The sequence below is a fragment of the Euleptes europaea genome, chromosome 17, assembly GCF_029931775.1.
Source record: "Euleptes europaea isolate rEulEur1 chromosome 17, rEulEur1.hap1, whole genome shotgun sequence".
Classification (NCBI taxonomy): Eukaryota; Metazoa; Chordata; class Lepidosauria; order Squamata; family Sphaerodactylidae; genus Euleptes; species Euleptes europaea.
In genome coordinates, this window is record NC_079328.1 from 4,733,442 (window position 1) to 4,748,117 (window position 14,676).

Below are 14,676 nucleotides of genomic sequence, written 5' to 3' on the forward strand. Positions count from 1 at the left end.
CTGGGATCTAATAATGCTTTCACACTGGAACATTATTAATCATGGAATAAAATAGATGAGGCTCTTGAAAAAGTAAGTGTATGATTGATTAAAGGGCAATCTAAGAACCTATTATTCTTGTTTCATAACGGTAAATTATATTCACTCAATTTATCTTTGGGGGAGAATATAAATGGGGGTTTGTCTCTTTATTGAAATTATATTATATGGGAATTCTCATTATTGGGGGGGGGGGCTTGAAGAGATTGTTTAGCTCTTTTATGAGCCTAATAGAGGTTGATCTCCTAAGCCATTACCACATGATATTAGAGGAAAAGAAAGCATTTTAAAAGGAGGCCGGAATATTTGGATCTATTTTTGTATGTTCAGGTTTGGGGTAAATTTTGATCAAAATTAAAGATAAATGTATACATGGGAAGTCAAAACAGGATTCTGAATTAATTATGTTAAAAGTATGCTACATGTTTAGTGTGAAAATGTCCTGTTGTGTAAATATATCCCAGCCTTACAAATTAACTTAGCCTGTTTGCTCCTATTATAAATGTTTAATAAACTATCCTAAGTTAATATTTCATAAATTACCAGTAATTTAAAATAAAATTTGCTGGAAATGGAAAAGAAATCCCACTATGTTATTGCAGACTAGTCTGTTTTTATTTACAATTAAAGATATAAATTAGTAAAGAATTCTCGTTAAACAACGAGGGATTGTATAACCATCAATGTCTCAAATAAAAACCAGGCATAATTTATTTACAAAAGAGTTGTGATTTCATTGCAATACAACTTGCATAAATTACTAGAAGCTCTTATATCATTACAAAAATAAATATCAAATTTTTTCCACTTTGTAAGTACTCAAGTTCTTCAATCACGATTTCCTTTTAATTGCTACTGTATGCATCTTTTAACAAAGAGTTTGTACAATAAATCCTATCACACCTACAGAATATATATATTTATATCGATATATATACCGTGGCAATGAAGTGATCGATTCAAGATATCCTGAGAAAAAAACAGATTTGCTTTGTGTGTTTTCTTTTCTTCTTCCTTTGTTTAAAATCACACATACATTAGGGAAACTAGACTATACCAGCAAACTCACATAATGTCCAACAAAATTCTGGTTTAATTATTAAAGTCTGTAGTAGATTGATTAGTGCTCTGTGGTCTTCTTCTATACAGTGGCACAAGATGTGATCCGGATTTAGAGTTTTGTTTAGAGATAGCGACAGAATAGAGCAGATGGCTTGTTGACTTTTCTCAAAGCAATTGTGACCCCTGCCTGTGGACCAAGGAAAACACTAGATCATCCACAATCCTTCGGTTACATAAGCAGGGTTAAAAAATTTTGACGGCAAACTGAAATGCTGATCGTGCCTCCTGTCCAGAGAAGGATTAGGGGCTTGGAGGGGGTGGCAGAAAAATACTTGGCGACAAGATTTTTCTTTAATGGTAACCATAGCTGCTATTGGGCGGAGAGCAGGCAATCCACTGGCATTCTGCTCTCTCTGGAACCCTGCCAGGACACGTCTCATTGTCCCTCCTGCTATTTGAAATGCATATAAGCAGGCCTCATACTTTAAAAAACAAAACAAAAAACTGTGCACAATTCTTACCATTTAGCATAGTAAGGAAGGAGAATGAAGTTCTGCAGGACTCCCTCTGGTAAAAATGAAGGAGAGTGACACGCTCTGCTCTTCTGCAGATCTCATTCATGGGGTAGGGGAAGGTTGGGCAGGAGAACTTTCTGCTTGCTTGTGCTCTCATCTTCAAGGCAGCCGCCATGAGGACTGCACTTGACTCCTGCGGTTCCAGTGCAGACCCACATGGCTCCCCTCTGAATCCGGGCCTGCCGGAAGCCCCTGCAGCCCTGCACTTCACCACTGCCTGCAAATGTTATCAGCTAGCGGAGGGCAACAAGGAGTGGGGCTCTCCCGTTCATTTCAGTGGGGCTTGGCCAGGACCAGGTCCCAAGTGGGCAAGCAACGATTTGGACCAGGTCCCAAGTGGGCAAGCAACGATTTCCTTTGGAGAACAATGAAGTGATACTGCAACCATTGCAAATATTGTTTGGGTGCATACACACCGACACACACAATATTTACAATTGTTGTAATATTGGTTGATTTTCCCCCAGGGAAATGGCAGCTTGCAAATGGTACACATGTATTATTATCTGGTATTTATATATACATAGAAACCAATTGATGATGAGGTTGAAACTACAAGAACTAAACTGATTTCCAAAAGGAGGTGCCACCACTTTGCTTTGCAGTCCCACTCCTTGGTAATGAAGCAAGAAATTAACATTAAGTAAATTTTCAGGGCCGACACTATATCTGGAGCAGATGCCAAAACGATTCTCCTTGGCAGTGTAAAATAATAATAATAATAATAATAATAATAATAATAATAATAATAATAATAATAATAATAATAACGACGAGGACGACGATAGGTCTCACTTACGTGCCTTCTATAGGTAGGGCTGTACTCCTACTGTGCACACTTCAGTGGGGTCTGTCAAAACCGAAGCGTCAGTTAGTCACACAGGACACAGCTGACTAACTCGATTATCCACTCCGGGCACCGCTGGGCTCCCCCCCCTAGCACGAAGTCCCCCCCCCCGTTTTGCCGAGCCCAGCGCTCTCAGATGCGGGGGTGGGATGGTGGGCCCAGGGCGGTTCTGGATAATGGTTTAAAACAAGTCAGTTTGCATAACCTTTAACAGCGCGAAACGGGAGGGGATGCTGGCAGTTAAGGTGGCAACCTCCTTCCAGAGTCCCCTCCAACGTTTACTTTTGAGTAAACACTGTTCGGCGCAAACTGTCCAAGCTGTTTTTTTGGCAACATGTTTTTTTGGCAACAAAATATGAATTTATTTTCTTCATCAGAAACTGCGTTCTTTTGCTTAGGAATATTAAAAGAGGCCAATATATGTCGATATTTGCCAACGAATAGACAATTAAATATATCTTTCCCCTATCTGAAACAAACGATATATTTTTTAAAGGGCATTTCCTTTTCCATATTTAAAAAAATAAATAAACGTGTTTACTAAGGTAGAAAAACTTATTTGCATCTAGCCCCGAACAGTGATTTTAACCCCTGGGCCCGAAAGCCCCATTCTTCGCTGCCGCCGAGCGTGCGCCGCCCGCGGCCAGGCGCGACTCCCGACCCCGGCAGAGCGCAGCCAGCGGCCGCCGGCAGGAGCCACTTTGGTGCCGCCCAGGGGAGAGGATCCTCGGCGGCGCGCCCGCCCGCCCGCCCGGCTCCGCGGGAATCACCGGCCCCCGCCGCCCCCTCCTCCCCCCCAGGAAGAACCGGCGCCTACCTTTCTTGGCGTCCGTCGCGGCGGGCTTGTAGTGCGGCTCGAGGGGTCCGGCGAGGCTCTTCAGGGCGTTCTCGGGGCCCTGCTTGTGCGCCTGGCCCAGCCCCTCGCCGGCGGCCCCGACGGCCGAGCTGTAGCGCAGCAGGCCGGCGCCCTGCAGGGCGCCGAAGTTCCCGTAGTTCGTGTAATTGCCGTAAAAGGGCGCGGCGTAGTAGAGGTGGCGGCCCAGCAGCGAGGAGGGCGCGTAGGCGGCGCCGTGCGGGGCGCTCGACGGCGGGCCGGCCGGCCCCAGGCCCGGCGCCGGGGGCGAGTGCTTCAGGTCCGAGGTGGCGATCTCGGCCAGCGACCAGAGCTTGGGCTTGCTGGCCTGCGTGGCCGCCGACGGGGGAAGCCGGCCCGCCAGGAGCACTTTGTTGCCGCTCCGGGAGGCGTCCTCGCCCGGCGGGTGGCCCAGGAGCGGAGCCTCCAGGCCGGTGAGGGGGGAGGAGGTGAGGGGCTTGGCAGGAAGGCCTCGGCCCGCCTCCTCTTCGTCCTCCTCGTCCTCCTCGACGTCCTCTTCGTCCTCCTCGTACTTGTCCTTACACTCCGAGCCTGACTCGCACAGTCGCTCCCCGGCCCGGCCCGGGCCCTTCTCGCCGTCCGAGTCGGCCGAGCAAGAGTGGTCGGTGAGCGAGTCCACCTGCAAGCTGATCCCTGCCGCAGAGAACCGGGAAACCGTCAAGGAGACCCGCGGCAGCGCCACCCCGGCCCGCCACCCGCCGGCCCTTCACCTCCCGTTCCCGGCCCAGCCGCGGGGAGGCCTCCCACCAGCCACGCTTCCCTTCGCAGACCGGCCCGCTCGGCTCTGCGCAAACCCGCCACGAACGCGCCGCGAGGAGGCCGGCTCCTGTCAGCACAGCCAGGGGGTGGGGATGGGGATGGGGATGGGGATGGGGGCTCTGCCTCCGACGGCCCAAGGCAGCAGGCCAGCCAGGAACGCTGCTCTCGCTGCTATGGCCATTCTGCCTGCAGGTTCACAGCTGTTCGTTCCCGAGAAGCAAAATCCCGGCCCGGCTCTGGAGGCCTGAAACAGACGGTTGCTCTTTCTCAATAGCAGGAGGTCGTCCTTGCTAGAGTTACTTCAGTCCAAGCCCATTGAAAGCAATGGGCTTTAGCCGGAGGAACTGTGCGCGGGATTGCCAGCTTGGGAAAGAGCAACGGGACAAAGACGCCGAAAAGCCACACACACCCCGCCCCCCGGGCGGCCTTCCTGCTGGAGCCAGGCCTTCCTGCCGCGGGCCAGAAGCCCAGCCGGGGGACCGAGCCTCCAGCTGCAGAGCCTGCCCGTTGCCTCCGGAGGAAGCCTCTCGCCCGCCCGCCCGCCCGCCCGCCCGCCCGGGCTCACCTTCGTCCTCGGCCGAGGCCTCGTTGCTGTCCGGCGCCTTGTCGGCGGCCTCCTTGGCCCGCGCCCCGCCGCCGCCGCCGCCGCAGTCGCCCTCGGGCTCGTCGTCCTCGTCCTCGCTCTTGTTGCGCGGCGCCCAGGTCATCTTGTTCTCCTTCTTGAGGCGCCGTCGGGCGTTGGCGAACCAGGTGGAGACCTGGGTGAGGGTCATCTTGGTGATGATGGCCAGCATGATCTTCTCGCCCTTGGTGGGGTAGGGGTTCTTGCGGTGCTCCTGCAGCCAGGCCTTCAGCGTGGCCGTGGCGTCCCGGGTGGCGTTCTTGCGGTAGGCCGGGTCGTTCAGCTGGTAGGGGTAGGCAGGGCTGCCGTAGGGGTGGTAGCTGATGGCGCCGCTCATGCCCGTCGCGTGGCCGTCGTACGGAGAGCCCTGCCGAGCACAAGAAGCCAGGCGTCAGCCGCCCGTGCCAGCCCCCGGGGAGCAGCGCCCAGGCCCGGGCCGGGGGACGGCGGCGCTCCTCTGTTCTTTGGGGTTCTTAAAAAGATTCCCAGGGGGGCAGTTAACATCGGCTCCCCTTTCTCCACAGTTGAAAACTGCTGACGTTTTCACCTCTACTTTTTGCAGCGCGCATTGTATAATTCAACTCCTTAAAAAAAAAAAATCCCCCCTCCAAAAGCCCTACAGGTAATTTCTTAATATTGTTCTGCTTTTCCTCTCCTCCTTCTGACAGGGTTGCGAGGATAGGTCCTCTCTTAATGGGGGGCGAGAGAAGGAGAAAGAAAGAGAGAGACCACAGCCCCCCACTTAGCAATTCACTCCGCTAATGCATTGCAAATCCAATTTGCAAACCAGAAGATATGCACCGTTTCGAATTGGTCAAATGCGATATAATTAGCATTTTAATTCGCCCTTTAAAAGTTTAAATTGCGCTGATTTAAAGTCTGCATAATACAGAGATGTGGCGGGGCGAAAAAAATTAGCCAGGCAACTCGACAACTTTCGGAGCCGGCCCAGAACTGGAAGCTCCGGATTCACCCACTGCTCCGAAGAGCCCCACACAATACGGCCTGGCCACTGGCGCCCCCCTCCCCGGTCTCCTGCCGCGACAAAGTCCAGCAGAAGAGCGCTTGAGAGCGGCCCCCGTTCTCCGAAAGGAAGCTCCTCCGGCTGGGAGCAGCGGGGAGCGGGCGGGGAGCGAGCCAGCCCCAGGCGCCCCATCGGATCTCTCTGGCGACGCGCAGACACCACGGCTCCCTTCGCCCCGCTTCGCCAGGGGCCCGGCCGGGAGCCGCGCAAAGCCCAGCGGGGGCGGGCGGGCGGGCGGGGGGAGTCCGCCGCAAGCGGTGCCTAAAAGAGCCCCCTCTTTTCCCGGCTTAGTTTCAGCTCGGACTCCCGGTTCCCATCAGCCAAACGACCTCTCCCCCCACATAACGGATACAGGGAAGGAGATAAAGAGAAGGAGGAGGCAACGGGAGATTGGAAGGAAGAGGGCGGCGGCGGCGCATGGGACGGGCAGGAGTCCGGCCGGCCGGCTCTCTTCCCGGTGGGCTCCACCGCGGCTCGCCCAGCGCCCGGACGGGGCGGGCTGTCTCGGCACGGCCCCCAGCCCTGCCCAGCCCGGCCCGGCCCGGCCCGGCCGGTGGCGCGGCCGGCCAGTTACCCACCATGTACGAGGGGAATCCGGCGGCCGGGTCGGCGGAGTACTGGAGCGGGCTCCCGAAGCCGGTGGCGGCCGCCTGGGCCGTGAACGCCGCCGATCCCGGGTAGGGGCTGAAGGCCGAGCCCGAGGAGGACCGGGCCAGCTCCTCGCTGCGGGGCGCCGCCAACGCCGAGGCCCCGTAAGCCGGGCAGGAGTAGAGCGCCAGCGAGCCCGGCGGCTGGTAGAGGTAGCCCTGCGGGTAGGACATGGCCGGGCCGGGCCGGGCGGGGAGCGCTGCCGCCGCCGCCGCCGCGCCTTGCCAGGAGCTCACAGCCGCCCCGCCATCGGCAGCACGAGCGCCAGCCAAAAGGCGAGCCGGGCGGGGGGAGACGCGCGCGCGCCCGCCGCTCCGCCCGCCCGCCCGCCCGCCCGCCACTCAGCCGCGGCTGGAGAAGCAGGAGCCGCAGGGACGGAGGGAGGGACGGAGGGAGGGAGGGAGGGAGGGGGAGCCGGGCGGAGGGGCGGCGTCGGGGCGGGGCGGCGTCGGGCGGGAAGCGAGGAGGGCTGCCCCGGCTGCTCTCTGCGCGGCCGCCACGCCAAGGCGGCCCCCGGCCCCGCGGCTGTGCGCGGCCAAGAGGCCGGCCGCGGCCCGGGGCCGGGCTGCGAGGCAGCGCCCCCCACCCGGGGGCACATTGGCAAGGGGAGCTGTCCGTCACGCCGGCTCGGCCGCGTTGCCGCCCAAGTCCCGCCCCCCGCCTCAAGCCCCGCCCACCCCGCCCCTCGTGGCGCGCCGGACCGTCGGAGGCCCGCGGGAGACGCTGCGGCCGGACGGCCGGACGCCCTGCAGCCGGGCGGCAGCGGGAGTGGGGAGCGGCGCGGCGCGGGCGCGGGGAGCCTGGCCCCACGGGCCAGCGAAGGCCGCGGAGGCGATGGGGAAAGGCCCGCTCCGCCTGCCCAGGAGGCGCGCCGAGGCGCCCGCCAGAGACGGCGCTGGGGCGCGCGGCGTTGGCGGTCCCTGGGGCCGCCTCTCGCCGGGTTCCTTTCGAGGGGGCGGATGGGGGCAAATGAGATGGTGTGACCCGCGCACCCGGCTCTGCCTTTTGGATGCGGAGCTCGAGACGGATCCAAGTGGCGCAAAGGGCTCTCTCGCTACCTTCTTTCCCTCCCTGTTTCTCTTCCCCGCCGGCTGCCGCGCTACCCTCCTGTCTTCCCCGGCCGGAACCGCGGGGCCTCCAGGCCCCCCAACAAACCCCCCTGCCGCTCAGGCGGAACCGGACCTTCTGGACCGTCGCCGCTCCCCTGCCGGGCAGGAAGGATCGACCGAGCGACGTTTTGGCCCCCTTCGCTCGTGCGGAAACAAAGCGAGTCTGTAGTCGAACCGTTTTTAAAACAAAACAGCAACTAGATTTTGAAAGTATAATATTTATTATTTTCAAGCAGATTGCGTGTGTGGTGGGGGGCCCGCCACACTGGGCAGAAATGTCCCAGAGTAAGATGGGATTGGGGGTAGTAGAGTTTGGTGCAGATGGGGTCCCTCTTTGGACGTCCAGCGTGGGGTTCCTGGGCCAGGAGCGAACTGGGGCTTCTGGCGCAGGCCGTGCCAATGAGCCGGGGCGCCAGTCCTGCCCCCTCCAGGGCCATTCCAAATGTCCTCTCCCGAAGAGAGGGCGGGCGACGGATTCAGGGCTCCTCCTGGCAGCCAAGAGGCGAGCCGGCGGGCCTCTTCTCCCCTCCTGACAAGACGCCAGCCCGGCGCTTGGCAGGCGGGGCAGGCGGGCGGGGAGGGCCTCCGGTGGCGGCTCGTGTGCCCGTCGCCGGTCCTTTTTCTCTTGCCTCCGTGCTCACTAACATTGAGTTCTCCTGGGACACGCAGCTCTCCCGCAAAGCATTTGGGATCGAGGGCCAGAATGTCTCTGGTGTGGCCGGGACTCGAGCGTTTACACGGCCCCCGCCCATCGCCTCCCTTATTCTGGCAGCGGCGGCCGCGGGGAGGGGAGCAAATTTTACTGACCACGTCAGAAAGTCCATCCGTGTGGATGCCTTTTCTCCCAGTCAAATGGGAGGAGCCGCGGGAAATAGAGCTTTCCTCCGGAGAAGACTCGCCTGAATACGTTTGGAAGGCATGAACCGTTTCCCGCTGAGTAACAGACCACTTTCACACATGCCGAATAATGCACTTTCAATCCACTTTGAAGCTGGATTTTACTTTTGTGAAATGGCAAAATCTACTGTGCATTGAAATTGGATTGAAAGTGCATTGTTCGGCATGTGTGAAAGTGCCCAGAGATTGGGCAATAAAAAGAGCTTTCCTCTCTCCCTCCCCTTAACAAATTGAGGACATTTTCCAGCATTCTCCAAAATGCACTACTCATTAATTTATTCCAAAGGGAGAAAATCCAAACATATCCTCCCCCCCCCCTCCTGCAGGCTCAAATGATCCCAAAACCCAACCGGAATTCCCACTACGCAAAAATAGGTCCCATTTATTTCTGGGTTTTTTACTTCCAATTCAGGTGTCTGAAAGACCTCTCTCTGCCTGAGACCCCGGAGATCCGCTGCCGGTCTGAGTAGACAATACTGACTTTGATGGACCAAGGGGGGGGGGGTCTGATTCAGTAGAAGGCGGCTTCATGCGTTCAGGTGTCTGGAGAGTAGCCCATAGGGATGCTGTACTCAGGATTGGGGGGTGGGGGGCAACTCTACTTATTAAACATACATGTTCCGGGTTTATCCCGGCGCAGATGTATTCAAAATTCTAAAAAAGAACCGGGGTGGGGCGTGTGAGCACAGGGAGCAACAGATTTGATAGACTATCGCCGCCGCCACCCCCAAAGGTTCCCACTTCCCTGAGAATGCACAGTGGTTACTTAATTTTTTTTAAGAGGGGGAGGGCTGTGGCTACTTTTCCAATAAAAGTGACTAATGAATTGAGCATTTCCATTTTACAAGGACAACCCTTGCTATTGGGACGATTTGCATAATTTTTGTATGGCCTTCCAAAGGGGCGGGCATTTTCAAGAGGGAACATAATACAGGTTTGTGACAAAAAGAACCCCTTCCTTTTGACTCCGCAGAAGACCGGACTGGAGCCCTGGGGGACCCGCTTTTGCCCTGGAGCGGCGCCACGTCTCTCTGGCCCAGTCCAGGCTTCGATGAAGCCTTCCTGGGAAATCCTCTCCTCTCTCAAGCGCCAGCTCCCCCCACCCCGCGGATCTCTTAATTCCGGGGGTGACCCCGGATCCTGCGCTCCCGCACAGCGGAGTTGCCTCGACCGGCGCTTAGACTGCGGATCAAGGCGGGCCGCGCAAACGCCGCCTTGGCGGATGTGCGGGCGGCGGGCCCGGGGTGCGGGCAGGCTGCTTGCCGGGGGAGCCCGCTGGCCGTGGTGCTAAGCGGCGCTCCCGTCTGCTGCAGCCGAGCGCCGCGTTTCTCCAGGCGCTCTTGGCCTGCAGTCAGGAAAGAGCAAACCTTGATCTCCCCAGAAGGTCTGGAGGGAGTTTTGCTGGGGGGCTGAGGGTTTAAAGCGATCCAAAGTCTGGGTCAGAATTCCGGGCTTCAGAAACCTCATCGATGTCGGCCGGAAAGGCAGCTGCACGCTGCGATCTCGGGCGGTAGCCCGGGCAGTCCGCGCACTTCTGCGCCGAGGCAGCGGGATCGGCCCAGGGAAAGAGCGGCGGGTTGTTCCCCCTCCAGTTGGACGAGAGAGTGCCCAGCTCCAATGGGCTTGCACAACCTGGAGGGGAAAACGTTCTGTTCCCGTAAGAGAAGCTGTTGTTTCCCAGGTGATGTTAATGACCCCCCCCCAAGCCGCAGGGGCCCATCGCCACGCGTTACGCTTGCAGGAAAGGGACAGGGCGATTCTCCCGGGGCGGCGGGCAGCCCTCGTTCAAATCCCCAATCGGCTCTGAAGCGCACCTCAGTCGAGCTGACCTACCTCGCAGGGCTGTTGTGGAAGTGCAGCGGTAGAGGAGAAAAGGTACAGGCAGGAGACCTCAAGGGGCTGGGAGGAAGGGTGAGACTGGCAATCCCAAACGGAGGGGTGGAGGAGGGCCAGTTCGCTTCTTCCTGGCGGCCCTGCGGGATCAGGCCGGAGGAAGCCAAGCGCCTGGCTCCGCTGCCCACGCCAGCCTGCCTCGGAAGAAGCCGAAGCAGCTCCACACAGGAAAGCAACAGCTCCGTGCGACTGTTTGCGCTCGTAACCGGCAGAGCCAAAACCAGGCCGGCCCGAAAGCTTACCGAATGGCCTTGTGCCTCTTTCTGCCTGGTCTACCTTACAGGGTCGTTGTGAGGAGAAAGGAAGGGAGAAGCGTGTAACCGTAGAAAGCTCTCTGAAAGAATGGCTGATAAAAATAAATAAAAGCACGCCCCCCCCCCAATCCTAAAAAGATCACCAAGTTAACTTGCTTCGTATACAGTTAGCTGTTCAGCCTCTTGGCTGCGACACTTGCTACACCTTTCCCCTTGAAGGCAGAAGACTTTACTTCTGAGCAAAACATACATTTTGCATTACATTTCTTTACCGGTAAAAATGTCCAGGCTTTAAGGAGAGCCACTGTGCTGTAGTGGTCAGAGTGCCCGACCAGGGTCCGGGAGACCCGGGTTCGAATCCCCGCTCGGAGTAGAAGCGTACTGGGTAAGGCTGGGCCCCACGCTCACCCACTCACTCCGCGCTTCCCCGCGGTGGGGAGAAGAGCGGGGTATAAATGAAAGACACATAAGCGTGTTGGAATAATAGGACGTGTGCTTTGGGGTGGCTTTGGGGTGGCTTTGGGGTGGCTTGTCCAAGATTCTCGGCAAGATTCAGAGGCCTGTTCTGGGAAACACTCGACACTTGGATCCCGTCCTTTCCAGCACCGAGGATGCAGGGGGCCCGCCCGGGAACCACCCCCTTGCGCGGCAGCAAAGGCTTCCTCACAGCACTCGGCTCCCTTGACGGGGCGGGGGGCACTCCGAACAACAGCCCTGCAACCAGGACAGTGGGAGGCCATGAAAGCGGCTGGCCTGGCCTCCCCCCCTCCACGCGCGCGCCACAAAGCAGTGAAGTCCAGAAGTCCCGGCGTAGTTTCACTTCCACCGCTTTCGCTTCGCCTGGCGGTGCAAAGGTGGGAGGTGGGCTTCAAGCAACTCGGGATAGCAGGTCAAGGGACCTCAGCGTGGCTTTCGAGCTCCTCCCCACAGCCAAGCGATCCATGCGGCAAAGATCGCGTGTCAGCCTTTTTCTAAGCCCTCGGGAAAGACCCCAGTTCGACCTGCCCCCACCCCCAACATCCTGAAAGTCATCATGGCTGTTGACGCCGCAGTTTTTCAGACTGCTCCTGCGCACAAGTTGCCCCCCCCGCCCACCCCCAAGGCCGCCGGTGTCTCTGTCCTTCTTTCCTCCCCCGACCAGCCCTGGTCAGTGGCTGAACGTGCTTTCACTGCGCCCGCTGTAGGCTCCAGGCCAATCAGAAGTGCCAGCAGTGCTTGGTCTGCTGCCCTTACTAAGCCTTCGAGCAAATCGATGCTCCTCTCTTCACCGACAGTCACACGGTATTTACCCTGAAAAGATGAGACGGGGTGCCATTGCTGGAATCATTGCAAATCTATTGCGGGGTCTCTGGCCCAGCGCGTTGTTCCTCTGTCCCGCGCGCCCTCGGTGGCCTGGCCCACTGTCCCCACGGAGGCAGAATTACTCGGAAGGAAGTCGGTGCCGCTGAGCCCAGCGGGAACTTACTTGCCAGTGAGAACATGTAAGAATCGCAACCATATTTCACTCCGATGTCCACTCAGAAGTAAGACGTTCAATATTCCTGACCCCCAAGGAAGTCAGGTCGACCCCCTGGGAGCCAGGTCGAATAAAAACAGAGGAAAAATCTCGCTGGATCGGACCGAACCTCCATTTGCAACCCCATCCTATACAGAGAAGCAAATCCGCATGAATTCGATGTGACTTTTGCAGCCGTTACTATATATGTCTGTAAGGCTTACTCCTAAGTAAATGTGCACACATCCTCCAGCCTTCGGTTCGCACTGGTGTCACTTGCAGATGCCTCAGGATTGGAAGTGCACGAGCAGGACAGGGGGTTGCTGGCCCCCGAATTAAGCTAGAGGGACCGAACGCGTTGGGACTTTTTCCGAAGGAACGGGCTTCGGGCCGAGGCTCCTAACTGGCGCGTCTTTCTGATCAGGCGATGAGATTCTGATCAATCTCTAGCACCGGCGCGTCACCGAACCTCTGGCCAAGTTGCTGTGGAAAAGGCAAATTCCGTGCTGGCCATAATTAGAGAAGGAATAGAGAATAAAACTGCTACTATCATACTGCCCTTGTACAAATCTATGGTGAGACCACACTTGGAATACTGTGTACAGTTCTGGTCACCACACCTAAAAAAGGATATTGCAGAGCTTGAAAAGGTGCAGAAAAGAGCAACCAAAATGACCAGGGAACCAGAGCAACTGCCCTATGAGGAGCGGTTAAAACACTTAGGGCTGTTAAGAAGAAGGCGGTTAAGGGGAGACATGATAGAGATCTATAAAATTATGCATGGTTTGGAGAGAGTGGACAGGAAGAAGCTTTTCTCCCTCTCTCATAATACAAGAACGAGGAGTCACCTGCTGAAGCTGGAGGGTGAGAGATTCAAAACTGATAAAAGGAAGAGTTTCTTTACACAAGGCACAGCTAAATTGCGGAACTCCCTGCCCCAGGATGGGGTGATGGCTGCCACCCTGGAAGGCTTTAAGAGGGGAGTGGACATTTTCATGGAGGAGAGGCTACTAGTAAAAATGAATACTAGTCATGATGCATACCTATTCTCTCCAGGATCAGAGGAACATGCTATTATATTAGGTGCTTTGGAACACAGGCACGATAATGCTGCTGCTGTCGTCTTGTTTGTGGGTTTCCTGGAGGCACCTGGTTGGCCACTGTGTGAACAAACTGCTGGACTTGATGGACCTTGGTCTGATCCAGCAGGGCCTTTCTTATGTTCTTATGCCCACAGCCAAAGGGAGCCTCGCGCCAACCTTTCTCGGTGGTTAAAATGGAAACCCTTTTCTCTCCCCACCCCCGACTTTGCTGCCCCCTTTATCCGGCTAAGCGCTCTCCGTCATGTTTCAAAAAAGCTTTATCCACAGAGGCAAGCCTCAGAATATTCATTCATTCATTCATTCATTCATTCATTCATTCATTCATTCATTCATATCCCATCCTTTTCTGACCAAGGTTTCAAACTTTCAAGCTGGGAACGGGAGGGAGAGTTTAGCTAGCCGACCTGGATGGCCCAGGCTAGCCCGATCTGGTCTGGGTGTCGGATACTAAGCAGGGAGGGCCCTGGTTACTAGTACTTGGCTGGGAGCCCACCAAGGGAGTCCAGAGTCGCTCTGCAGAGGCAGGCAGTGGCAAACCACCTTCGTTCGTCTCTTGCCTTGAAAACCCTATGAGGGGTCGCCATAAATCGGCTAAGACTACACTGCGCTTTACACACTAAAATGGAACTGGAAAATGGAAGCAAACAATTACTTTCAAAAGGGCATCTTCTTACCCAACACCGTTAAAATTTTTTGAAATTTCTATTGATTTAATTGGGGAAGATTCAAGCGCCGGCTTCATTCGCCTCCATTCAGATCAGCCGGGCTGTGGAAGATCTTTTACCTGGGGGTGGGCGTGGGGGTGGGATGGCCAGAGTATTCCCCCTGCCTCTCATTGAAGGTTGCGGTTTCTCTCTCACGCACTCCAAAAGCGAGGGGAAACGGCCACACTTTCGGCTGCCGGCTCAGGCAAGCAAACGGCAGCGGGCAGTCAGACAATCTGCAGCCCTGGGAAGGGGATATGGACCGAAGCCCCTTGAAGCCCCCCTGATTTCAGGGGCAGGGCGAGAGGGGCGAGGCGGCGAGTGGGGCGCCTCGCACGGCAGGATCCGGCAGGCGTAAGAAGCTAGAGTTTTCAAACGGAGTCGTTCCCCCCCGTCTCAGATGCATGCCCCCCCGTCCACACACACACAAGCTGCCGTCCTGCTAAAAGCACTGGGGGTGTCTGAAGGGCAGGAGCAAAAAGTCTCTCTGAGGCTCCGAACAGCGAAGAGCGGCTTTTCTTGGGGGGAGGGGTGGGGGGCTTAAGCACGCGCTGCCTGCCTCTGTCCTTGCTGCGTGACCCCCTCGACCCCGCCCTCTGGAGCCGGTGCTCAGCTCGCAAGAAGCAGGCTGGTGAGGGGAGGGGGGCTGGGAAGGCCAACCAGAGGCGCCTCTCGCTTCCCCAGGCAGGCAAAAGCCGCGGACGGTGGCCGAGCTCGAGGAGGGGATGCGGGAGGCGTTCCGGGGGGTGGGAGGTGAGCGGCGCCGGATCA

At 56.8% G+C, this 14,676-nt stretch overlaps 1 protein-coding gene across 1 annotated transcript; it reads right to left on the reverse strand.

Moving 5' to 3' along the window:
* Nucleotides 1-1,037: 1,037 nt before the first annotated feature.
* IRX2 (iroquois homeobox 2) lies at nt 1,038-6,623 on the reverse strand. The gene is made up of 5 exons (XM_056862529.1): nt 6,381-6,623; nt 4,722-5,145; nt 3,341-4,030; nt 2,472-2,526; nt 1,038-1,284 (listed from the first exon to the last, which is right to left on the reverse strand). Exons 1-4 carry the CDS (start codon nt 6,621-6,623, stop codon nt 2,483-2,485), a joined length of 1,401 nt encoding a protein of 466 aa, XP_056718507.1. The 3' UTR covers nt 1,038-1,284; nt 2,472-2,482.
* Between the last annotated feature and the right edge of the window lie 8,053 nt (nt 6,624-14,676).